The following is a 26,729-nucleotide window of genomic DNA, read 5'->3' as shown; positions in this document are numbered from 1 at the left end:
TTTGCTTAGCTAAACTCTTCCTCTAGTAATCCAGGAATTTTCTGTTCTTCTATATTCCCAGTCTAAGGAGAATGTTCCTTTGTGCTGTTACATATTCTGTATTATGTGCTTTGTACATACTTCTAAGCTGTGGGTTTCTCTGGAGGTAAGAATAGTGTTGTCTTCATCTCTGCATCCTAATTACTGCCATAGGACCTAACATATAGTAGACCCTTAATTAATCTTTGTTTTGAATGAATGTATGTAAGATCATGAGAAAATGTTCTGCAGATTTATGCATGATCATCATTTATTGAGAATATAATAAGAATTGACCTCAGTAAAGTGGCAGATTCATGTTAGTTAAATTGAAAAGAATAAATGAGTAAAGCAAGGTCAGATTATAGATGGCTTCAAATACCAGTTTAAGTAAAGAGTTTGAATTGCTCTAATAAGGACTAGTTAGCCATTTAAAATTTTTGAGTAAGGGACTGCCATAACATTTACATACACATAACAGTTTAGAAGCATAAAAAGTCCCAAAGGACTTTCTCTTTATTTCTCACTTCTATTTTTAAATCAAACAAAAATTTCCCCATATACTACGGTCAGCTTATTTTTGGACTCACAAGCCATTAGAACTGGAAAGAATTTTAGATTTTTGCCTCTCAATCTCCCATTTAATAAAGGAACTGAGAAATAAACATTGCCCAAGGTCAGCAAAATCAGCACAAAACCTCAGTTTTCTGTTTCTTTTTTATTTCCCTAATCACTGTGTGTGTGTGATTTTTTTTTCTCCCTCCAATAAAATACCATTTGGAAAAAATTATGGTAGAGTTTGGTTCTCTGGGGACCATTTTGTATTTTATGTGTTTTTGTTTCTCACAGGGTATTTTTCTGCATGTCTCCAGGTCATCAGATCCTTAAAGTACATCAGATAAAAGGGACTGTACTCATTGGAGTCAATTTTGTGGGCTATTCAGAGAAGAAAAGTCCAAAGGTAAGTGGAGACTGTTATGTGAAAAATATTAATTAACTGAAATTTAAGGCTTCTGCAATCCACTCCAGTGTTCTTGCCTGGAGAATCCCAGGGACAGGGGAGCCTGGTGGGCTGCCGTCTGTGGGGTCGCACAGAGTCGGACACGACTGAAGCAACTTAGCAGCAGCAGCAGCAGCAGAAGCCTATAAATATAGCTGATGTAAATATAAATACAACTGATGTAAATGAGAATTATGCACCTTTGTGGATTGTGTTGTCTTTGGCACTTGAAAGAGTATTGGAATCCTTACGCACTGAGATGAGAAATTAAAAGTTTATATTTACCATTATGGTTCTTATTACATTTCTAGGAACTTTCCAACCTGCCCAGGTCTGTGGCTGTGGAGCTGCTCCTGGTAGATGACGTAACAGTACTGCCTGAGAATGCCACCATCTATGACCACCCTGATGTGAAGGTAGGAGCTATATGGTTCTAGCTAAATGGAATCGTGTTGGAGGGGAGAGTTCTAGGTTATTAAAATTAACAGTATAAATAAAAAAAGCTCACTTACGTGTTAAAAATCACTGATACATATATAATGTATATATAATAATTATCCTTAGCACTAATACTTTAATAATCATATTTGGTCTTTGGTCTGTTGATTTTAATCTTTTAATGTCATATTCTTTCTTAGATAAGTGGAAATTACTTTGAAATATTTACAGTCCAAAGGGAATGGAATATTATTTGTCTTGATTTTTCCATAGGAAATATTTAGCCTTGTGGAAGGATCTGGTTATTTTTTAGTCAACAGTAGTGAGCAAGATATTGTCACAATCACTTACCTGGAAGCAGAAAGCTCTGTCCAGGTGAGTTCCAGAAATATCCCCAGATTGATGGTCTCAGGTCAAAGCTCATTCTTAGGAGAATGATTGGAAAAATTTTACTGGGCATTTCAAACTTATTACAAAGAATAACATTTGTATCTTTTTCTTTTTTTAACCTATGTAGATTCTTAAACAAAAAAAAAGAGTTGTTTTTTTTTTTTTTTGTAACTACCTATAGAAGGAAATGGCAACCCACTCCAGTATTCTTGCCTAGAGAATCCCATGGCCAGAAGAGCCTGACGGGCTACAGTCCATGGGGTCGCAAAGAGTCGGACACGACTGAGCGACTGAGCATAGCACATAATATGGGGAAATGTTTGGTTCTGATTGAGTGGAAACAGTGTAGGAGACATCTAACTAAAGATTTCCATTAAAACAAGGTTCAGAAACAGAAAAACAAGTATCATATATTAATGCATATATATGGGAATTTAGAAAAATGGTTCTGATGAACAGAACCATTCTGTGGACACAGTCGGGAAAGGTAAGGACAAATTGAGTGGGACAAATTGAGGAAGTGGGACAGTGGGACAAATTGAGAAAGTAACATTGTCATATATACACAATCATGTGTGAGAAAGACACTTCGTGAGAAGTCACTAAATAACACAGAGTCCAGCCTGGAACTCTATGATGAGCTAGAGGGGTGGGTTGCTGAAGGGGAGGGAGACTCAGGAAGGAAGGGATATATATATATATATATATATATATATATATAAAATTATGGGTGATTCATATTGTTGTACAGCAGAAAGCAACACAAAATTGTAAAGTGATTTTCCACCAATTAAAAAACAAATAAAAATTTTAAAAAGAAGGTTAACTTTTATAAATTTCAAAGCACAGAACTATGTGCGTAGTTAAATATACTAATGACTTTATAACTTGAGTATATGGTGTTTTCAGCCAGATATGGCAACTCAAAATATTAATCTGACTCCATAGTCAATATGCCAAAGGATTTTCTTTTAGTTGACTTGCAGTAATAAAAAGTGTACCTTAAATTAACATGTGTATTTATTTCCTTCAAAGAGCTCAAAGGAATTTAACTTACTGTAGTCATAATGTTGCTTTTTAAAAGGGGAGATTGAGGCCCTGTGTGCCAGCAAAGGATGTAAAAAACCATACTGCTGTGCAGGAGCTGTATGTAGTACAAGAAGGAAAAACAAAGTATCAGTCCACCCTGTGCTCTCTCTCCCTACTTGTGATTGCAGTGTAAATGTACCTGATTTTCTTCCTGAATCCTTTCCCTGTTCATAATTTAAAAACTGGCTATGTATGTTGGATTCTGCTTGAAATCAGTCAATTTAAACTCTGCTGTTTATCAGTTAATAAATATTTGTTAAGGGTACATATTTTGCCACAAACTGAAGCGTCACTTTAAGGGGACATATTATGCTATGCCTGAAACTTATAATGTAACTTCTCAGAGTTCCTATCACAAAGAAAGTAAGATATTATATTTTCTACTTTGGATGGAAATAATTGCTCTGATTATGCTTGGAGCATATTTGCTTCTTTATCCAGCTGCAATCTTCTTCCCTCTAGTTAGTTCCATTGCATCCAGGAATTCTCACCTTGGAGGTCTATGATCTGTGTTTGGCTTTCTTGGGTCCAGCAATGGCTCACCTCACCGTGTCAGACATACAAGAGCTGGAGCTTGATCTGATTGACAAGGTAAGAAATGTTTGCTCTATCTCTTAAGGGAAGCAGGTGTCATTCTCACTCACTAGTATCACTTAATATAGTCTGTGCTCAGCTACTGTGTGTATTTGCCAGGCCCTTTGATAATGTTAATGGAAATACCTGCCCTTAAAGAACACCATTCCAACATTAATCATGATGAAGACAGAGTGTTAAAGAACAGCTTAAAAGAATACACATGCTGCTGCTGCTGCTATGTCGCTTCAGTCGTGTCCAACTCTGTGCGACCCCATAGATGGCAGCCCACCAGGCTCCCCCATCCCTGGGATTCTCCAGGCAAGAACACTGGAGTGGGTTGCCATTTCCTTCTCCAATGTGTGAAAGTGAAAAGTGAAAGTGAAGTCACTTAGTTGTGTCCAACCTTTAGTGACCCCATGGACTGCAGCCCACCAGTCTCCTCCATCCATGGGATTTTCCAGGCAAGAGTACTGGAGTGGGGTGCCATTGCCTTGTCCGAAAAGACTATACATAGATTACGCTTACTTGCTCAAAGGCTGATCAAGAACGTTTAGCATGAACCGAAGGGCTTGCCACTTCTGTGTTAAACTGCCCTACATAAATGAGACAGCTTTACTAAATTACCTTTGAATTTTTTTTTAACTTTTACTTTTAACTACCAGGTTGAAATAGGTAAAACTGTGTTAGTAACTGTGAGGGTTCTTGGCTCTTCCAAACGCCCATTCCGAAAGAAATACTTCAGAAACATGGAGCTCAAATTGCAACTGGCTTCTGCCATTGTGACCCTGGCGTGAGTACCATTTCAATACCTCTTTCTCCGTAAATTTATTATCATGAAAATATCCCTCCTGGTAGCCTGGTTATCTCTCCCTTAGGTTATTTCCGATTTTCTTCTTTCCTTTTTTGTCACAGTATCTTTCAGCCCACATTCTCTTCCCATATTCAACTCTTGACAAAATACCCCTTTCACATCCTCAGATGTCTTATTTTGGGACTAATATGTGTCTCATTAACACTTCTATTTTATGGAACTTCTTGGATGATATCCTTTGGGGATGCTTCAGGCTTGAGGACCTTCAAATGCTCCATCTAGAAGAGTATTGCACTGGTATTCCCCTCTGCAAAAGAAAAAATACAGAAATTCTGAGGCAATTTAGTATTTGTAGTTTTGTGAGGCTATGTTTATATTGCCCTTATTCCTTTGGAGATTTAGAACAAATATTTGCACTTCAGGAGCTTCCCGCCATTGCTATGAACTTTGTCTTGACTCTGAAAGTTATTTTCTGGCAGTTCCTCTTAACCTGAGTTAAAATGAGCAGAAGATTGGGAATTCCCTGGGAGTCCAGTGATTAGGATTCTGCATTCTAAGGGCTACTTTCCTGAGTTCATTCCCTGGTTGGGGAACTAAGATCCCACAAGCATCTTAGAAAGATGTATAACTGGCCAATCTTAAAAACAAATCTTTTTCACCTAGATATTCATGGGTCTTTTCAGGCTAATGGAGGAACAAGATGAATACTCTGAAAATTATATCCTTCGAGCTATCACTGTTGGGCAAACCACACTTGTAGCTATTGCCAGGGACAAGATGGGGAGAAAATTCACATCAACCCCTCGGCAAATTGAAGTAAGGAAATTATCTCACCCAAAATTCATATTTCATCTTGTTTATAAATTTATAAGTTTTATAAATGTCCAGTGGTTAGGACTCTGTGCTTTCACTGCTTACATCATGAGTTCAGTCCCTGGTTGGGGAACTAAGATCCCACAAGTTGTGAAGTATGGGCAAAAAAAGAATTGTAAACATAATTTTAATGACCACTTTTATTCCAGTGAATGGATATATAACTTATTTAAGCATTTTCACTTAAGTAATTTATAATTTTTTGCTATTAAAATGAAAATTTGTGTTATAAATAAAATAAAATACCTGTCTTTGTATATAACATCATGTACATAATTAGGAGTTTTTTTTCCCCTTAGAATAAGCTGCATGATCATTTGTTGTGAAGCTGACTCTAGTTAACCACTGTTGTCCTTTTGCTTTTCTCCTAGGTGTTTCCTCCATTTAGACTTGTTCCAGAGAAAATGACACTGATTCCAACTAACATGATGCAGGTGATCCTAAAGCCAAAAATGAGCCTTTCTCTTCATCCCATCTCTGCCCCACCCCAATACACATATACACCTCTTCCTGTTGGCCTTCCCTTGTCCACTCTCAACCAAGTACAACAGGATCTGATAAAGAAGAAAATTAGTATTTTCTTTGTTCTCTGATAATCATGGAACAAACTACTTCTTGGAATCCCATGGATTATTTATAGCACTTCTATTTCATCTGCATTTGAGCTGATATGGCAAATGCTTGTTGGAAAGTGAGGGAAGGTGAAGAAGTTGAGTTGCTCAGACAGGATGTTGGAAAAGGAGATGTGACTTCTCCTCAAACTCCAGCATTCACTGGTGTGTTTAAATTTCAGGTGATGTCTGAAGGTGGCCCTCAGCCTCAATCCATCATTCATTTCTCCATCAGTAATCAGACCGTGGCTGTTGTTAATAGGAGGGGCCAAGTTACAGGGAAGGTAGTTGGCAGAGCTGTGGTCCATGGCACCATTCAGACAGTAAACGAAGATACTGGAAAAGTCATTGTGTTTTCCCAGGTATCAGTTCTTTATTCTGCTCTGCTTCTGCTCTTCCATCTAGGAATCTTATTGGGAGGTAGAGGAGGAAGTAGTGATGGGGAGGGTGTTAGTAGTCCATGGGAAATATGTAATCTTTAGTGAAAAACTCACTGAGTATTTGACATTGTTATGAGACATAGTCTCTATGCTTAAGAAATTGTTTCAAGAACAACAACAAAAAGCCCATATATATGGCATATTTTTGTTGTCATTGTTGTTGAATGCCCCAAACAACAGCAATCAAATGAGTTGTCATAAGCATCTCTGTCTGCCCCAGAGACAGTCCCTCTTAACCTAAGCTTGCTCTCCACCCTGTTGAGCAGGATGAAGTACAGATTGAGGTTGTACAGCTAAGGGCTGTTAGGATCCTTGCAGCTGCAACTCGACTCATCACAGCTACTGAGGTCAGTATGATGGTTCTGCTCCAGGTTCATTATGTTGATAATGCCAGCTGGACAGGAGGTATAGCACAAAATCACTCTTCCTTTTCAGATGCCAGTTTATGTCATGGGAGTGACCAGTACCCAGACCCCTTTCTCCTTCAGCAGTGCCAACCCTGGGCTCACATTCCACTGGTCCATGAGCAAAAGGGATGTACTGGATTTAGTGCCCAGGCATTCAGAGGTATGAACATATCTGTTAATATATTACCTTAGGGATTTTATTTTATTTCATCCTTGGTTTTAGACTGACTTCCTTCTAAACTACACAACATTATTACTTATTCTTTTTCTGATCTGTGAATGCTATAAACCTGAAAATCATATGAAGAATCCAAATTTGAGTATTCATATAATACTACACAATATTTAACATACTTACTGGAAAGAACTCTTAAGAGAGCAAGGCTTAAGAAAGCATTGCTTCCTTTGATACATTTGCTGTTATATAATGCTGCATTTGTGAATAAATAACTGTGTTACATGAATAACATGTTATGAATATAAAGTATTTATACATAGAGTTTAAATATGTGATATAATCTTTCAACATACTCAGACATACTTAATTATATTAATAATCATGTTTGTGCTGCATGATGGGCAGTTGACATTAAGACTTAAGAAAGCTGGATGCTGAGCACATTTCTGGGCCCATGCTACTAGGAGCTGGGGAAGAACTGGAATCTTCCCTCATGCACGTAGGGTGCTGTGGGTGCCATAGGGCTTGTGTGGGCCACCAACTGGCAACTGATTCTGGACTGAGCACCTTATATCAATGGCAAATTTAAGGACAGTTAATTAAACTGTTCTTCCATGGTGGTACTGGCTCCTCCAAATTCAGCACCTGCTGCTTTTGAAATGCCCAAAGCCCCTCATGATGGCCACTGAGGAAGTCCACAATGCAACATGAATCTTTATGTTTTTTTTTAAAAATAGCCTTTATACTTTAATGCATTTAGCACTTACTCTGAAATCTGGAAAAGAAAAAAAAAATGAAGTGGATACTACAGACAGATTTTACCTACTTCATGACACTATTACCTGATCATCAGTTTAATGGAACCCACCCAAGATGGTCCAGGATCAGTGGCAGCCACCTAGGTCTGGAGGGAAGATTCTAGATCTGGAAGAAACCTGGGGCCAAGATACCCAGAAGGTCACAATTCAGTGCCTACCAAAACAAAGAATTAGAGTTAGACCTTAAAAGAGATCAGAGGGGTTATAGAAGCTACAATTAGTAAGTCATTTCTGGAGCCAGTTAGAAAAGTATGGAAAAATTAAAAAGTTTCCAATTTTCTGAAAATATCCTAAACCTATAATCTAAGGAAACTCTCATGGTTGGGTCTTCTATCATGGACTGTGCAAAGCCTGGTTATACTTGGAACTGAAAACAGATATAACTGTACTTAGTTTGGTAGAGTTCTGCAGAAGGATTTGGCTTTTTTTCCAAATAGGAAAAAACGGGATAGCAAATAGGAATTGTGTGAAAGGAAGGGATGGCATAAGCCTTATTAGCACCTGCTCTACTTTTTCCCTCCTTTAATTTTCTCATCTAAAGAAGCACTCTTTTCTCTAACAGAAGAAATGATTGAGAGCTACACAAAGATTTTCTTCCCCAGCTTTGACCTCACATAGACAAACTGGGTGATGATATGGGCAAATACAAAGGTCTGTAATTGGCAGCGCATTTGGCAGTTCCATGGATCTGTTTCTTGCTTCAACAGTGCTTGGATGGAACAAACCCAAGGACACTCCCTTGCCCCAGCCTCCTACCACCTGCCAACATTTTTACCAGTTGCAACCATTGGAATCAGTCACTCAGCTGTCCGCGATCACCAGGGACCAGCCAACATCATTTTTTGAGCTTAACTCCTTATTACCGATCAACTGTGAACTCCTAGATTTGTCATAATTATTCCACTGACATGGAGGCTGTCATCAACCACCTGGTCAACAAGCATCTGTGGGCCTCCTACACCTACCTCTCTGTGGGCTTCTTTTTCAACTGCAGTGATGTAGTTCTGGAGGGCATGGGCCACTTTTTCCTCAAATTGGCTAATGAGCAGGGCGAGGACTACGGGCATCTCTTGAAAATGCAAAACCAGCACAGTGGCTACGCCCTCGTTCAAGACTTGCAGTAGCACCTGAAGATGAGTGGGTAAAACCCAGAATCCCATGGAAGCCTCTGCACTCATGGAGAAGAACCTGAGCCAGGCCCTTTTGGATCTCCATGACCTGGGTTCTGCCCATGCAGACCCCCATCTCTGTGACTTCTTAGGGAGCTGAGTCCTAGATGAAGAGGTAAAACTCATCAAGAAAATGGTGATCACCCGACCAACCTCCACAGGCTGGTTGGTCCTCAGATTGAACTGGGTGGGTGTCTCTTCTAAAGGCTCACCCTCAAGCATGACTTGGAGCCTCTGGAGCCCCGCAGCCTTTGAGGAGCCCCTCTGGTGTCAGGGCTTTTGCATGGCACCAGAAGCCCTTCTCTATAACCACTAGGCAGCTTTTCAACTATCCTGGAGCCCTCTCCCAAACCTTGGACCAAATGGAAACATTAAAACTTTTTTGCAACAAAAAAGGAAGAAAGGTCTCTAACGTCCTACAAGGTAGACTTTCTGCACTGTGGTGTCACCATTTAGAAATTCAGTTGAATCAAAAAATTATAAAACACTTGTTCTTCAGCATAAAACCTTCTTCCAGACAATTGATCAAAATCTGCACAAGGGAAACGAGAATTTTTATGTAGGGGTGGAGGGAAAGGTGATTTTGGAATTTGGAACTCCTGAGTCAAGTGAGCAAAGGAAGGTGATGAGGGCTCCAGACAGCAAAAAGGCAGAGGAGACAGGACATGAAATGAATGATAAGAATGATATTGCCAAAAAGGTAGGCAAGTGCCTACTTCAACATTTGCCTTAGTGTTGGACCTCCCTTCTCTCTCACCAGAAGTCCGTCAAGGTCTAATCCTCATCTAGTCTAGACTAGACTAGAAGTAAAGCAAATAGAGAAATTGTCAGCTAGTTTTAACATTGTCCTAAACAGGGGTTTCCCTTTCTTGTCCTCTTTCTCCCTTGCTGTCACTCTGAACTCCAGGAGTAGATTGCCTAACTTCTCTCTCATCTCAGGCTCTACTGTCTCAACGCATTTAGGAAACCCCTTTTTTCATTTGCATTCTTCTCCTATCAAGTAATTGACTTCAAGATGAGAATTCTTGTATAGGAATCTTTCCAGAATTAGTTGAGCACTGAACACAGAAGTATACTTTAGGGGTGACTGTGTTGCTGGGAATATGAAAAGAAACAAATATGAAAGTAAGCCCTGGGGGAATTCCTTGGTGGTCCTGTGATAAGGACTTGGTGCTTTCACTGCAGGGGACCTGGATTCAATCCCTGGTTGTGAGCTAAGATCCCACAAGCTGTGTGGTGTGGCCACAAAAAGGAAAAAAAAAAAAAAAAAGAATGGCTTCCTTGGTGACACAGTGGATAAGAATCTGCCTGCCAATGCAGGGGACACAGATTTAATCCCTAGTCCAGGAAAATCCTAAATGCCATGGGGCAACTAAACCACTGCACCAAAACTACCAAAAATCACGCATCCTAGAGCCCACAATCTTCAACAAGAGAAACCACCACGTAGAGAAGCCTGCACACCACAGCTAGAGAATAGCCCTTACTCTCTGCAACTAGAGAAAACCCACGTGCAGCAGTGAAGACCTAGTACAGCCATAAATAAATAAATAATTAAAAAATTTTTTAAATGAAGAAAGAAAATAAATCTGGAACTCTTAATTCTTCTGGTTAGCTATTTTCAACAAAGAGGGAAGGGCACAGTGTTTATTAATCCATCCCTTTACTGTCTAGGTTTTTCTGCAACTTCCAGTAGAGAATAACTTTGCCATGGTTGTCCACACAAAAGCAGCTGGTCGGACCAATATCAAAGTCACTGTCCACTGTATGAACAGTTCATCTGGACAGTTCGAGGGGAATTCATTAGAACTGTCTGATGAAGTTCAGATCCTGGTAAGGTCCCAAACCTAAATCTTGTTTTTGTTTATCGAGGAGAAGAAAGTTATATTCTCTTATATTCCATGAAGAGCTTTGTCTGGATAGAGATAGAGAAATTGCTAGAGGGATCTCTAAAATAGGCTTAGGGTTTCTAGATCTTTGTTATTTCTGCTAATTGTTTGTCTATGAGTATTGACCTTACAAACTACAACACATGCATTCAACTCCCAACACAATGAATAGTATACAAACACCACGATAACTAAAGAGGAATCAATTTCTGATTTGTTCTGCCTAATATAGATATTATGATACATTCCACTTAACTATATTCACAGGTAGAATGAAATCCTGTCCTAACTTCTGGTAAGGTGTAAGAGTATGAAGTTGCTATAGATGTATTCAAGCTGAAAGTTAAATGGCCCTACTGTTTTTAGAATTCAAAGAAAAAATATATTTTGTACAGAGGAAATAAGTTTCTCTACCTCTGAATTTGGGATTAATTTTTTTCTTTTCTTTTTATCCTTTGTTTTGGTTTTGGTTCTCTGATTTAGTGAGGGGTAGAGGAAAAAGCACTTTACTGGGAAGTGGAAGACCTAAATAGTGCCCTTGCTAATTTAATACTATAGGTTCTTCATTCTCAAATCTCTTTTTAGTTACTAGAACTAAAATTAGAAATTTCAAAATCATTTTATACTAATATCTAAGTAATATAGGGGATATGGTAAATGCAAACTAAGCCTAGTCCCTTGTAGTCAGAAACAGGCTATGTTAGGTTATATGTTCTAGACCACCTAAATATGTTTTAAATGCCTGGCTCATTTTGGAAAGCAATATTGTGGAACTTGGGCTAAATTGCAGTCAGGCAGACTTGATTTGTAGTTTGTCCATTTGTGTGTAAAGGTCATCATTTGTCTTTTCCAGAAATGAGGAAAGCATCATTTTCTCATTTCAGGTATTTGAAAAACTTCAACTTTTCTATCCAGAGTGCCAACCTGAACAAATTCTGATGCCCATGAATTCTCAGCTCAAACTCCATACCAACAGGTAAGGAGAATAGAGAAGAAGATAGGCTAGGATCTAACTTTACCCTCAGTGAAACACTGCACATGAAAGAACTATTGCCTTCTAGGTGGTTTTTCTAACCCACAAATAAATTTTTTAGTTGAAGTGAAATTCACATAACATAAAATTAAATTGTCTGATTCAGTGGTGTTTAGTACATACACAGTATTGTACAACCATCACCTCTAGTTTCAAAACATTTTCATTATCACCAGAGACCCATACCCATTAAACAGTCACTCACCATTCTCCTCTCCTCTCAGTCCCTAGCGATCACTAATCAGCTGTTTCTGTGGATTTAAATATTGTATGTTTCATGTAAATGAAATCATACAATCTGACCTTTTGTGTTGACTTCTTGCAGTTAATGTAATTTCAAGGTTCATCCAAGCTGTAGCATGTATGGGTACTTCATTCCTTTTTATGACCGAATAATATTCCATTATATGAATATACTATGTTTTGTTTATCCAATTATCCATTGGTGGACCTTTGGTTTGTTTTTACCTTTTAGCTACTGTGGATAGGGCTGCTATGAACATTCATGTACAAGTATTTGTTTGAATGTAGTTTTCCCTTGGCATCCACCAAGGATTGGTTCCAGGACCCACCCTTGCCCCCAAAATCTGCAGACTCAAAGATCCATTATATAAAATGGTATAGTATTTATAGTGAATGTATAGGTTATAGTGCATATAACCTATGCTCGTCCTCCTGTATACTTTAAACTATCTCTAAATTGCTTATAATACCTAATACAATATAAATGTTATGTAAATAGTCACCAGTCCAAGGCAAGTTCAAATTTTGCTTTCTGGAACTTTTCGACAATTTCAGTCTGTGCTTGGTTGTATCTGTGGTGCAGAACCCACAGATGTGAAAAGCTGACTTTACCTGTTTTTAATTCTTTCACTGAATAATTTTTTAATGATAAATATATAATAACATTTGATTTTTAAGGAGATAAGCATAATCCAAAGGCTGACTTTTACCTGAGGAACAAATAACTACACAACAAGGAGAATCAAGCAGTTTTCTGAGTACAGCCTCTAACAGTGATCTAGGCAATTGCTACTCCTTTTTTTCTGATCAGTCAGAGCCCCAAGAGATGCCACTTGCCCCCATTTATTCCCTAGGGAAGGGGCCGCCTTTGTGAGTTCCCGTGTTCTCAAGTGTTTCCCTAATTCATCTGTCATTGAGGAGGATGGTGAAGGGCTCCTGAAAGCTGGTTCCATTGCAGGTACTGCTGTGTTAGAAGTCACTTCTACAGAACCTTTTGGAGTAAACCAAACAACTATAACTGGGGTTCAGGTGAGTTCAGGGGCTTACTCAAAAAAATAAAAGGAATACCATGGCCTTAAGAGGCAGATTTACTTTGTTTAGAACTAGAAACTTCTCTGGAAGCCAGAAATGAACTGTAACATAAGAGGACAATCTTGACATGAACCGTCAAATTAAAGTGGACTTTAGAGTCCTTGTTATAAAAGAGATTAATCTCAAAATGGTATGACTGTTTTCTGAGCAACTTTGGCAAAAGGATTGGTATGGGAGAAATGCAGAACTATTACTATCAAAATTAGGCTTTTTGATATGTTTTAAATGTTTTTAGACTTTTTTAAAAAAAAAATTAGAATTAGAAGAGACCTTAGAAATAAGTTAGTCTAAAACAAAATGTTTGGGACATTAAAAATCTAGTATGTTCCAGCCTTGTGTTGCTCCTTTTATGTATATTTTTTTTACCCACCACTAAAACCTTATTATACAAGCATCATTAGCCCTATTAAACTGATAAGAAATATAAAACCTAGAATGGTTAAATGAAGATATGAAATGATAAAGCTAGGTTTCAAAGCTGGACTTCCCTTACTGTATCACAGTATTTTACTTCCCTTACTTTATGTGTTATAGTGCAAAAGCACAATCTATAGTATTCTTGATAAGTTATCGATTCAGTTCAGTTTAGTTCAGTTGCTCAGTCGTGTCCGACTCTTTGTGACCCCATGAATCGCAGCACGCCAGGCCTCCCTGTCCATCACCAACTCCCAGAGTTCACTCAAACTCACGTCCATCAAGTTGGTGATACCATCCAGCCATCTCATCCTCTGTCGTCCCCTTCTCCTACTGCCCCCAGTCCCTCCCAGCATCAGAGTCTTTTCCAATGAGTCACCTCTTCGCATGAGGTGGCCAAAGTACTGGAGTTTCAGCTTTAGCATCATTCCTTCCAAAGAAATCCCAGGGCTGATCTCCTTCAGAATGGATTGGTTGGATCTCCTTGCAGTCCAAGAGACTCTCAAGAGTCTTCTCCTTAACAATAAATATTGACACTCTTCACGAAAGAGGAAATACAGTCCATTCCTTAAAAAACTCCAGCTTTGCTTCACATTTCTGCTGCTTTAATCATTAAAAGAGGCTTCCCAGGTGGCACAGTGGTAAAGAATCAACTTGCCAATGCAAGAGATGCAAGAGACACGGGTTTGAACCCTCAGTTGGAAAGATCCCCTGGAGAAGGAAATGACAACCCATTCCAGTATTCTTGCCTGGAAAATTTCATGAGCAGAGGAGCCATGCCATAGTGAGACTATAGCCCAGTGGGCTATAGTCCATGGAGTCACTAAGAGGCAGATATGACTGAGCAACTGAGCACGCACCGATAATTAAAAGCCATTTCCTGTACTGTCATATTTCTTTTTCACTCTGATTTAAGTCATCTGAAATCAAGAGCTAGCTACTTCCTACAAAGAGGAACACGATTTTTATCATTGATTATAAGTCTCAGAATATGGTCATAGCTCCCCTCCAGTGCATTCTGCTCTGTACCAATAGGTTTTGTCTCCCACAGGTAGCACCAGTGACATACCTGCGAATGAGCAGCCACCCCAAGCTATACACGGCTCAAGGAAGGACCCTATCAGCCTTTCCCTTGGGCATGTCTCTTACCTTCATTGTTCAGTTTTACAATAGCATCGGAGAGAAATTCCACACACACAATACCCAGCTTTATCTGGCTTTAAACAGGTATGGAAGGCAAAGGAATGGTGTTAACACTATGGCAGAAGTCTTGTAGATTAGCCTGGTATATAGGAGTGCTAGTAAATTCTTCTCATGTTATGCACTTGGAATCTGATCTTTCTTTTATTAAGATAGGGAGGGACAGTTGACTTTAATATTGGGACTTCCCTGGAGGTTCAGTGGTTAGGACTCCATGCTTTCACTTCTATGGGCCTGGGTTCAATCCCTGGTTGAGGAACGAAATTCACACATGGCGGCATGACCGAAAAAGCAACAAAACAAAAAACTATCTGCTTTTTTTTTAAAATGGAGGAAAGACCAGAATTAATTATTCAATGAAGAAGAGTTTTAATATGTTTTGAATTTGACAAGTCCTAGTTCATATAAAACTCCTATAGGGAGCCAACTGGAGTATTATCAAAAAGCCAAACTGGAAAAAAAGTTTTTTTTCTAAGAAAAATGGCCTAGCTGGGCACCATGTATATAAATGTAATAGACCTGATCCCTGGCCCTAGTTGTTTACTCTCCACTGTAGAATTCCATCTGAATTCTTTTGAGCTATTGAATATAAAATGTTGTGATAGGGTCTGACTCCAGAACTGTTGACTCTTTTCAGAGATTTCTACCTTTCATGTCTGCTTTCAGAGATGACCTGCTTCTCATTGGACCAGGGAATAGGAACTATACTTACATGGCCCAGGCTGTGAACAGAGGGGTGACAATTGTGGGGCTCTGGGACCGGAGGCATCCAGGCATGGCAGATTATATCCCTGTTTCTGTAGAGCACGCCATCGAGCCAGACACCAAGCTTACCTTTGTCGGAGATGTCATCTGCTTCCGTACTTACCTCCTCAACCAGAATGGTTTGGATACTTTCCCTTTCTCAACCTCACAACTGACAGGATTAGAAAGCAACTCATCCCTTAGAGGATTTCTCTCTGAGAAAGAAAATACTTTAGTGTATTTTATTATTTTTCATGTTAATTGATAATTCTCAGTTTAGTGCCCATTTCTCTCCATAGCCAGCTGACTAGAAGTCAGCCAGTAATATTTATCAAATGTCTATTGAACACATAGGCAGTGTAGAGTACCAGTGCCTTCTCCTCCACTCCCAGCTCCTGAAGGAAGATAATTGCAAAGTTGAACATCAATAAAGGATGAGATGAAAGGAAGGAAAAGACAATAAGGTTTTAGTTCTAAGAACCAATTGTGTGTACACTGTTTTGTGAGGCAACTTTAAAGGCCTAACTTCCACGTATACCATCACTGAAAGAAGGTTTGGCCTTGCACTGGGCTATAGTATACTCATGATCAGCAAAGTATTTCTGTTCTAAGAAGTACTATTGAGTTACAGAAAATCAGTCTTGGCTTTGGAAATGTGTTATATCTTTATGCTTACAGGTAGCATATTCCAAAATGGTATACACTGACTGGTTGTATACAATCAAATAATCCATCCAAGTAAGGCTGGCTGGGGTGGTATGTGGTCTGGGTTTTGCATCCTCTTTGGGGAATTATGGACACATGTTATTTGGGTAGAGTGATATAACATTGGACCTGACTTTAACATTAATCATATATTTTGGACTTGATACAGCGGGAACTCTATTCAGCCTGAGTCAAATCCTCCAATCCTGACAACTGACTTGTAAGCAACCACTACTTATTAACATGTAATCCAGGGTCAGTGAGCTAACTGCTTACTATACCATGACTATTAAATTTTGTCGATGAAGCAGAGGCTTTTTTACTTCCTTTTCCTAGGTTCTGTCAGGATGGTCATCCATTCTGGAATTTGGGGTCATCTCAAGTCAGTACCACCTTGGATGAGGAAGCAGAAGGGCCACATTCGAGGATCAGTAATCCAGTCTAATATCTGACATTTCTCTGGCACCTTGGGACTTAAGCCAAAGTAAACTAATCCTCTCTTCTGCCAGCTGATACTTGTTTGCAGTCTCCTTGCTGATAGCAACCAGTAGGTCAAAGCAGATTCATCCCTAGCAGGGTCTATACAAAGTTACAGTTCAGTTCAGCTCAGTTCAGTTCAGTCGCTCAGACCCCATGAATTGCAGCATGCCAGGCCTCCCTGTCCATCACCATCTCCTGGAGTTTACCCAAACTCATGTCCATCGAGTCAGTGATGCCATCCAGCCATCTCATCCTCTGTCGTCCCCTTCTCCTCCTGCCCCCAGTCCCTCCCAGCATCAGGGTCTTTTCCAATGAGTCAACTCTTCGCATGAGGTGGCCAAAGTATTGGAGTTTCAGCTTCAGCATCAGTCCTTCCAATGAACACCTAGGATTGATCTCCTTTAGGATGGACTAGTTGGATCTCCTTGCAGTCCAAAGGACTCTCAAGAGTCTTCTCCAACATCACAGTTCAGCATCAGTTCTTCAGTGCTCAGCTTTCTTCACAGTCCAACTCTCACATCCATACATGACCACTGGAAAAACCATAGCCTTGACTAGATGGACCTTTGTTGGCAAAGTAATGTCTCTGCTTTTGAATATGCTATCTAGGTTGGTCATAACTTTCCTTCCAAGGAGTAAGCGTCTTGTAATTTCATGGCTGCAATCACCATCTGCAGTGATTTTGGAGCCCCAAAAAATAAAGTCTGACACTTTTCCCACTGTTTCCCCATCTATCTGCCTTGAAGGGATGGGACCAGATGCCATGATCTTCGTTTTCTGAATGTTGAGCTTTAAGCCAACTTTTTCACTCTCCTCTTTCACTTTCATCAAGAGGCTTTTGAGTTCCTCAACACTTTCTGCCGTAAGGGTAGTGTCATCTGCATATCTGAGGTTATTGTTATTTCTCCCGGCAATCTTGATTCCAGCTTGTGCTTCTTCCGGCCCAGCGTTTCTCATGATGTACTCTGCATATAAGTTAAATAAGCAGGGTGACAATATACAGCCTTGACATACTCCTTTTCCTATTTGGAACCAGTCTGCTGTTCCATGTCCAGTTCTAACTGTTGCTTCCTGACCTGCATATAGGTTTCTCAAGAGGCAGGTCAGGTGGTCTGTATTCCCATCTCTTTCAGAATTTTCCACAGTTTATTGTGATCCACACAGTCAAAGGCTTTGGCATAGTCAATAAAGAAGAAATAGATGTTTTTCTGGAACTCTCTTGCTTTTTTGATGATCTAGTGGATGTTGGCAATTTGATTTCTGGTTCCTCTGCCTTTTCTAAAACCAGCTTGAACATCTGCAAGTTCACGGTTCACGTATTGCTGAAGCCTGGCTTGGAGAATTGTGAGCATTACTTTACTAGCGTGTGAGATGAAGTGCTATTCCTATATGTAAAAGATGTTTTTCTTTATCCTAAGGAGAACAGTTATATTCTCCAAGTAGCTTCTTTTGTGATTCTAAGTTCAGCAGTTCCTATTTTGTTTTGCTGGCATGATATATGAAGGGAAACCCAACATTAGAAAAACAAAGTTAGGGACTTTCCTGATAGTCCAGTGGTTAAGACTCTGTGCTCCCATTGCTGGGGGCATGGGTTCAATCCCTGGTCCAGGAACTAATATCCCCACATGCCACGTAGCATGGCCAAAAATGAAAAAGAAAACAAAGTTATCCTCACAGCTGGGTGCTCCTCCTAGGAAGGGATATATGTATGCTTAAATGGTCTACTGACTTGGATTCTGGGTAAGGTGAGAGTGACCATCAAATTATATCAAACATTGCAGTCAACTGCTTTCTCTTGTCTTTTCCTAGGTGAACCCGGGATGTGGATGATTTCTGCTGACGATATTTTACAAACAGACGCTGTCACTGGGGTAGGAGTGGCCAGGAGTCCAGGAACAGCAACTATCTTTCATGACATCCCAGGACTAGTGAAAACATATCGAGAGGTAAACTTAATGATGTGAGAAGAGCCCATGGGTGTTCCTTGGTGGCCTAGTGGTTAGGATTCCAGGCTTTCACTGCCATGGAGTAGGTTCCAGCTCTGGTTGTAGAACTAAGATTCCACAAGAGTCTAAAGTAACTATTTCACATATGGGAATATATATACAGGAAGCACATCCTATTAATAGAAATATACTCATATATCAGACATAAAACCAGACAACAAACTTTATTGAAACATAGATAATTTAAGCATAGATTAAGGTTCTTAACCAAAGGAATGACTAGTCTGATTTATAATATAAAATATCACTGTGGCCACTGATTGGTACTAGACTGTAGGGACAGGAGTAGAAGCTGAGAGACCAGTTATTGCAGTTCCCCGCTGAGATATGATGGTGGATCAGAGTGACAATTGAGGAGGTGGTGAAAAGTTGATCAGATTCTAAATATATTTTATAGGTATAGTTGATATAGTTTCCTGACAGATTATATGTAAAGTTCAAAAGCATCAAGAATGACTTAAGGTTTTTTATTGAATAACTAAAAGTACAGGACAGAATTATCATCAATTGAAATGGCTAAGACTGTAGGTGGAACAGTTTTGGAGAAAAGATCAGTTTTTGGACACATAAGGTTGGATGTCTGTTAGATGTCAATTGGATGTGTTGAGGTAGCTAGATATAAAAGTCTGGGAATCATTGGCATAGAGATATTTAACGCCATAAGATCACCAAGAGAGTGAGTGTACATAGAGAAGAGGTCCAAGAGCTAAGTTCTGGAAACACACCAGTATTAAGACCCCTGCAAGGGGACTTCCCTGGTGGTCTAGTGGTTAAGACGTCACCTTCTAATGCAGGGGTTTTGAGTTCGATCCCTGGTAGGGGAGCTAAGATCCCACATGCCTAGTAGCCAAAAACAAGAAAAAAGGATCAAAACATGAAACGGAAGCAGTATTGTAACACATACAATAAAGACTTTTAAAAACTGGTCCACATTCAAAAAAAAAAAAAAAAAAAGACCCCTGAAAGAAGAATGAGAACCAACAAGGGAGATTTATAGAAATTTATAAGATTTATAAGAATGACTGGGGTAGTGGGAGGGAGTGGGAATACTGGTGTCCAGGCAGCCAAGTGAAGAAGGTATGTCAAGGAGGAACAGTGGTCAACCATATGAAAGCTACTGATGGGTCAAATGTGAGAACTGAGAAATGACTGCTTTTTTTGCAGTATGGAGGCTGGTGACTTTGATGAGTAGCTTCAGTGGAATAAAGGGACTGGAAGTTTGACTGGAGAATTGAAAAAGAGAACTTGGAGATAGTCCTCTTCAAGGAGTTGGAGTCAAGAGTTTGTTTCACTGATCACTTTTAAAATGGGGAAAAAATGGCTTAGGAATCATTTAGTAGAGAAGGAAAATTTGACATGGGAGTAGGAAAAATTGATTAATGGGGAATCATACACTGGGAAGATATGTCAGAAGGAATAAGGGACAAAGATCTCCTTTTAGAAAAAAAATGTTATTTTCTTCTCAAAAGTAAACAGATTTTGTGGTTTTCAAAATACCTGATCACTAGAAGGGCAATTTGCTCTTATGTGAAACAGATGCTTTCAGCTAAACAAGTTATGAGGGTTGGAGAGGAAGGAAACCAGATTCTCTAAGAACCTAGGTTCTAATTTTCCTTTGGTTTGCTAACAGGTGGTGGTCAATGCATCATCAAGATTAACACTCAGTTATGACCTCAAGACTTACCTCACCAATACCCCCAATTCAACTGTGTTCAAGCTGTTCATCACTGCTGGCAGAAATGGTATCAATCTTAAAGGTCAAGAATCTCTTTATAGTTCTGGGCGATTATTCCCACCTTTCCCGTCCTCTGTCAATTAATTCACCTCTTTGGATTAGCAATCCAAGTTTTCTTTCATTTCAAAATTGATTCTACTTTTACAATGGAATCATTGAGAGCTGTGAGATCTCAGAACTGTGACTGGATTAAGGTTTTAAGATAGGCTCAACCTAGTTACTACTGTCTTTCTGCTTGCAACCCTGCCGGAGAACAGGAGGTAGCCTAAACCAAGAATTTCCAAACGTGGATGATTTTCAAGGTTACCCAAAGAAATCTTTTAAAAATACAAATCCTTAGGCTCCATCCAGAGATTTAGTAAGTTTGGGATAAAGCATAAGATACAATTCTTTTAAAGCTTCTCCAGATTTGAGAATTGTTGGACTAGATAATTACGTGAAATGTTATTTGTTCAGCAAAGTTGCCTTGTGTTTTTCTTTTTTCATTTTGTATTGGGCCATGATTTACTGTCAAAAAATAGGGGAGGAAGGCTTCCCTGGTGGCTCAGTGGTGAAAAATCCACGTGCCAGTGTAGGAGCCACAGGTTTGATCCCTGGTCCAGAAAGACCCCCACATGCCAAGGAGCGACTAAGCCCATGCGCCATGGCCATTGAGTCTGTGCTCTAGAGCCCAGGAACTGCAACTGCTGCGCGTGCGCAGCCACTGCTGGGGCCCGCATGTCCTAGAGCCAGTGCCCTGTAATAAGAGAAGGCACTGAAATGGGAAGCCTGCGCACCACGACTGGAGAGTAGGCCCCGCTCGCTGCAACTAGAGAAAAGACCAGGCGGCAGCGAAGACAAGACCACACGGCCAAAAATAAATAAGTAAAATTACTTTTTAATGTGGGGGGAGGAGGAAAGATAACTAAAATAGAAGAAGCTCCTGCTGCTGCTAAGTCGCTTCAGTCGTGTCTGACTCTGTGCGACCCCATAGACGGCAGCCCACCAGGCTTCCCCGTCCCTGGGATTCTCCAGCCAAGAACACTGGAGTGGGTTGCCATTGCCTTCTCCAATGCATGCAAGTGAAAAGTGAAAATGAAGTTGCTCAGTCGGGTCCGACTCTTTGTGACCCCAGGGACTGCAGCCCACCAGGCTCCTCCGTCCATGGGATTTTCCAGGCAGGAGTGCTGGAATGGGGAGCCATTGCCTTCTCCAAAGAAGCTCCTAATAGATTCCAAATACTATGTTAGGAATTTTTATACCTTTTATCTCTTTTAATAATCTCATCATGTAGTAATTGTCATCATTTTAAAGATGAGAATACTGGGGCGGAGAATGGACTGTGAGATTGGGATTGACATATATACTACTATGCATAAAAGAGATAACTGATGGAAACTGACTATACAGAGAACTCTACTCAGTGCTCTGTGGTGATCTAAATGGGAAGAAAATCCAGAAAAGAGGGAATATATGTATACATGGAATATATATATACATATAGCTGTACAGCAGAAACTAACACAACATTGTAAAGCAGCTATACTCGAATAAAATGTTTTTAAAAAGATGAGAGTACTGGGAATTCCTTGGCGGCCCAGTGCTCTCACTGCTGAGGGCCTGGGTTCAATCCCTGGTCAGGGAAAAAAAAAAAAAAAAAGGTGAGAATACTAAGAGCAAGTATTTTGTACAAGGTAACAAACGAGTTAGTGGCAAGAGTAGTAGATATGTTCCACTCCAAAGTCCATGTACATCCTTTCATTCATCTTTTTGTTTCTATAGAACAGATTCCAGATTTGGGGGATGGGGGTGGATGGAGGGATAGTGGGGGCTGAGAAAACATGCAAAACCAACCAGAGAAGTCCAGAATAGAACAGAATATACTGGTCTATAACCCTTAAGATAATTTAAACGCTATTGACCTTTAAAAATATATATTTTATTTATTTACTTGGCTGTGTTGTGTCTTAGTTGCAGCATGTAGGATCTAGTTCCCTGACCAGGGATGGAACCTGGGCCCCCTGCATTCAGAGTACAGAGTCCTAGCCACTGGACCACCAGTGAAGTCCCTCTAATTTCCCATTTTGTCCTTCAATTTTTAAGCACTTAATATATTTTCTTTTCACAGTAGATATTTAATGTCTAATAAATACAATCTGAACATGTATGTATAAATAAGAGTATTTGATCTTTAAAATTCTCCAGGTTCTTTTACAAAGTAGTAAATGTTTCTTCATAATATATTATCTCATTGTTATCTACCTTATTAAATTTTACAAAGAGATTACAATTTTTTCACTTGCAGAATCTTTCTAAAACCACAACTTATGAAACTTCATGTAACAGTTCCATTGATATTGGTGATTGTCTCCAAAAGATGAGAATGATCACTGGACTGCTGACAATTGAGAAAGAGCTTTAGCAAACCGAGACCATTAAGAAACTGTGCAAGGGAAAATCTTGTTACCAAGACACGGGTTTCTATTTAATTTAAAATTGCAGCTGACCCAACCTTGGTGCCAGGCGATTTCTTGCCAGCTGTGTGGCTCCTTGTAATGAAGTTCTAGAGATCTTTGACTTGACGTATTATACAATCAATTATGGAAAACAAATCTTCCTAGATTATAAAAGCTACCTCCCAAGTGTAGCATTTTATTTCTAATAAGCGCCTGATTTCTCTGTAATCTTATTCCCATTAATGAATTCCAAAAACTTCTGAAAGAGAACTATATTATTAATAATAGAAACCCCATTATCGTCACAGACTGGCAGAGGCAAGAGTCTTACACTCTCCTTTCACCTTGATTGTGGTAAGACTGAACAGAGCTGGCAAATAGACAGCTGTAGCAATTCAAACAGAGCTGACCCTTCTTTCTTATTTTTTAAATTCCAAACTTCCTCTATATATAATATATATATGTTTCCCCTTTTACAAATTCCTCCTCGTGACAAAGCTATTTACCTCTTTTCTGGTCTCTAGGATCCTGTACCCCAAGTCAGGCCTTGGCCATTACAACACTTCTTCCAGAGACCCTTATGCTGTGTCATGTACAGTTCAGTAATACTTTACTAGACATTCCAGCAAGTAAAGTCTTTCATGTCCATTCAGATTTCAGCATGGAAAAAGGTGGGTTCCACCAGTTGAATCTGGTTTCCCCCTTGTTTTCATATTTGTACAAATGTCACTTTATTGGTTTACATTTCTGCTTTCTAGTTTCATCTGCTATGTAACTATGGCATCTTTCTCAGTCAGCATTTTTGTTCTATCCATTCAACAAACTTTTAACACGTATCTATAATATGCTATGGTTTTCTATTATAACTTACTACTTTTTCCTTTGTTAGCCTGTTATCTTTGTGAGGGCTTGGATTATGTCTCATACATCTTTTGTTCCCAACTAGTAGCACAATGTTTGAATGCTGTTGAACTGAAGGATATTCTGAGCAGAACAGCATTAACAAGTGGAAAGAAAAAATAGGCATGACTTTGGGAGGACATTAAATAAATCAACTGATCTAAAATAAGACAGTCCACGCCAAAGATAAGTAGGTAGTGCTATATCATGGGAGAGCTTTTACTCCAAGGTCAGACAGTTTGAATGGTAATGAGAAACCACTGAAGGAAGGTTAATTCTGGTAAACTGTTGAACACCAAATAGAATGCCTGGTACCAGGATGGGCACTGGAGATAGAGGACCAAGACAAGGCTTACTAGGACCACAATCTCAATCTCAAACATGACAGAATGATCTCTGTTTCCAAGGCAAACCATTCAATATCACACTAATCCAAGTCTGTGCCCCAACCAATAATGCTGAAGAAGCTGAAGTTGAACGGTTCTATGAAGACCTACAAGACCTTCTAGAACTAACACCCAAAAAAGATGTCCTCTTCATTATAGTGGGCTGGAATACAAAAGTAGGAAGTCAAGAAACACCTGGAGTAACAGGCAAATTTGGCCTTGGAGTACAAAATGAAGCAGGTCAAAGGCTAACAGAGTTTTGCCAAGATAACCCACTGGTCATAGCAAACGCCCTCTTCCAACAATACAAGAGAAAACTCTTACACATGGGCATCACCAGATGGTCAATACCTAAATCAGATTGATTATATTCTTTGCAGCTAAAGATGGAGAAGCTCTATATAGTCAGCAAAAACAAGACCAGGAGCTGACTGTGGCTCAGATCATGAACTTCTTATTGCCAAATTCAGACTTAAATTGAAGAAAGTAGGGAAAACCACTAGACCATTCAGGTATGACCTAAATCAAATCCCTTACGATTATACAGTGGAAATGACAAATAGATTCAAGGGATTAGATCTGATAGAGTGCCTGAAGAACTATAGTCAGAGGTTCGTGACATTGTACAGGAGGCAGTAATCAAGACCATCCCCAAGGAAAAGAAATGCAAAAAGGCAAAATGGTTGTCTGACGAGGCCTTACAAATAGCTGAGAAAAGGAGAGAAGCTAAAGGCAAAGGAGGAAAGGAAAGATATACCCATTTGAATGCAGAGTTCCAAAGAACAGCAAGGAGAGATAAGAAAGCCTTCCTCAGTGATCAATGGAAAGAAATAGAGGAAACAATAGAATGGAAAAGACTAGAGATATCTTCAAGAAAATTAGAGATGCCAAGGGAACATTTCATGCAAAGATGAGCACAGTAAAGGACAGAAATGGTATGCACCTAACAGGAGCAGAAGATACTAAGAAGAGGTGGCAAGAATACACAGAACTATACAAAAAAGATCTTCATGACCCAGAAAATCACAACAGTGTGGTCACTCATCTAGAGCCAGACTTCCTGGAATATGAATTCAAGTGGACCTTAGGAAGCATCACTACAAACAAAGCTAGTGGAGGTGATGGAATTCCAGTTGAGCTATTTCAAATCCTAAAAGATGATGCTGTGAAAGTGCTGCACTCAGTAAACCAGCAAATTTGGAAAACTCAGCAGTGGCCACTGCTGGAAAAGGTCAGTTTTCATTCCAATCCCAAAGAAAGGCAAGGGCAAAGAATGTTCAAACTACCACACAATTGCACTCATCTCACATGCTAGCAAAGTAATGCTCAAAATTTTCCAAGCCAGGCTTCAACAGTATGTGAACCATGAACTTCCAGATGTTCAAGTTGGATTTAGAAAAGGCAGAGGAACCAGATATCAAATTGCCAACATCTACTGGATCATCAAAAAGCAAGAAAGTTCCAGAAAAACATCTACTTTTGCTTTATCAACTACGCCAAAGCCTTTGTGTGGATCACAACAAACTGTGGAAAATTTTTCAAGAGATGGGAATACCAGACCACCTGATCTGCCTCCTGAGAAATCTATGCAGGTCCAGAAGCAACAGTTAGAACAAAAGACTGGTTCCAAATCGGGAAAGGAGTACATCAAGGCTGTATATTGTCACCCTGCTTATTTAACTTATATGCAGAGTACCTCATACAAAATGCCAGGCTGGATAAAGCACAAACTAGAATCAAGATTGCTGGGAGAAATATCAATAACCTCAGACATGCAGATGACACCACCCTTATGGCAGAAAGCGAAGAAAGAAGAACTAAAGAGCCTCTTAATGAAAGTGAAAGAGGAGAGTGAAAAAGTTGGCTGAAAACTCAACATTCAGAAAACTTGCATCTGGTCCCATCACTTCATGGCAAATAGATGGGAGAACAATGGAAACAGTGAGAGACTTTATTTATTTTGCATGGTTAGTGTTTTATTCTTTGAAGAATGGCTCTGAAACATCACAGTAAGTCAGGCTGAAAGGACAAGTTTAAAATAGTTTCATAAGGATATAACATATGTACTGCCTGTTCACGCTATGAAATCTTGATCATGGAGCTTATATTTAGTTAGCAGTAGCACCCAGGTTTTCCAAGTAGTCATCATTTCTCTCTTGTTTGCATAGACTTCTCATTGGCTGCCTTCTGCTTTTGTTGCATGATCTGAGTCCTTCTGCTTCCTCTGAGGGGTAGTCAGGCTATCCTCTTTTCTTTTTCCCTTACTAATTTCCTGAGATTTCTTCATGTTTTCTGGCGGGCAAGTTCTCATTGATTTCCATGGGCCATAATGACAACTGGACCAAGCCTGGAAGAGAGCAACTTGGAAAAGGAATGACTTCCTCACATTCTCAGCCACTGTCCCCACCCGTTGATCTGGAAGACTGAGCCCCTGCGGGCCCCCTGACGGATTCACCTGTCAAGACTTTATGTTTTGGGGCTCCAAAATGACTGCAGATGGTGACTGCAGCCATGAAATTAAAAGACGCTTGCTCCTTGGAAGAAAAGCTATGACAAACCTAGACAGCATATTAAAAAGCAGAGACATTACTTTGCCAACAAAGGTCCGTCTAGTCAAGGCTATGGTTTTTCCAGTGGTCATGTATGGAT

At 39.6% G+C, this 26,729-nt stretch overlaps 1 protein-coding gene, 1 non-coding gene and 3 pseudogenes across 6 annotated transcripts in view; 3 read left to right on the top strand and 2 right to left on the bottom strand.

Annotated features, from left to right (window-relative positions):
- Positions 1 to 26,729, top strand: part of NUP210L (nucleoporin 210 like) — a 95,866-nt gene that overhangs the window by 63,658 nt on the left and 5,479 nt on the right. For 2 of the 5 annotated variants that reach the window (XM_060414325.1, XM_060414328.1), the window contains 18 exons: positions 891 to 979; positions 1,330 to 1,434; positions 1,730 to 1,831; positions 3,398 to 3,526; positions 4,174 to 4,301; positions 5,006 to 5,138; positions 5,567 to 5,629; positions 5,989 to 6,168; positions 6,513 to 6,593; positions 6,682 to 6,813; positions 10,493 to 10,651; positions 11,592 to 11,683; positions 12,838 to 13,012; positions 14,541 to 14,716; positions 15,356 to 15,573; positions 18,428 to 18,564; positions 20,255 to 20,381; positions 23,319 to 23,465. In XM_060414325.1, coding sequence (XP_060270308.1) covers positions 891 to 979; positions 1,330 to 1,434; positions 1,730 to 1,831; positions 3,398 to 3,526; positions 4,174 to 4,301; positions 5,006 to 5,138; positions 5,567 to 5,629; positions 5,989 to 6,168; positions 6,513 to 6,593; positions 6,682 to 6,813; positions 10,493 to 10,651; positions 11,592 to 11,683; positions 12,838 to 13,012; positions 14,541 to 14,716; positions 15,356 to 15,573; positions 18,428 to 18,564; positions 20,255 to 20,381; positions 23,319 to 23,465 — 2,373 coding nt within the window. The remainder of the gene's footprint in view (positions 1 to 890; positions 980 to 1,329; positions 1,435 to 1,729; positions 1,832 to 3,397; positions 3,527 to 4,173; positions 4,302 to 5,005; positions 5,139 to 5,566; positions 5,630 to 5,988; positions 6,169 to 6,512; positions 6,594 to 6,681; positions 6,814 to 10,492; positions 10,652 to 11,591; positions 11,684 to 12,837; positions 13,013 to 14,540; positions 14,717 to 15,355; positions 15,574 to 18,427; positions 18,565 to 20,254; positions 20,382 to 23,318; positions 23,466 to 26,729) is intronic. The other 3 variants (XM_060414329.1, XM_060414327.1, XM_060414326.1) reach the window with 3 other exon arrangements.
- Positions 7,263 to 7,430, top strand: LOC114117107 (cytochrome b-c1 complex subunit 10-like; annotated as a pseudogene).
- Positions 8,285 to 10,480, top strand: LOC106990786 (ferritin light chain-like; annotated as a pseudogene).
- Positions 22,330 to 22,402, bottom strand: TRNAQ-CUG (transfer RNA glutamine (anticodon CUG)). Its single transcript has one exon. It is a non-coding gene; the product is annotated as a tRNA-Gln (tRNA).
- On the bottom strand, positions 26,031 to 26,502 carry LOC105608944 (small EDRK-rich factor 1-like; annotated as a pseudogene).

The sequence above is a fragment of the Ovis aries genome, chromosome 1 (assembly GCF_016772045.2).
Source record: "Ovis aries strain OAR_USU_Benz2616 breed Rambouillet chromosome 1, ARS-UI_Ramb_v3.0, whole genome shotgun sequence".
Lineage (NCBI taxonomy): Eukaryota > Metazoa > Chordata > Mammalia > Artiodactyla > Bovidae > Ovis > Ovis aries.
Note: the sequence above shows the minus strand (reverse complement) of the source record. Positions and strands in the feature narration are given on the sequence as shown.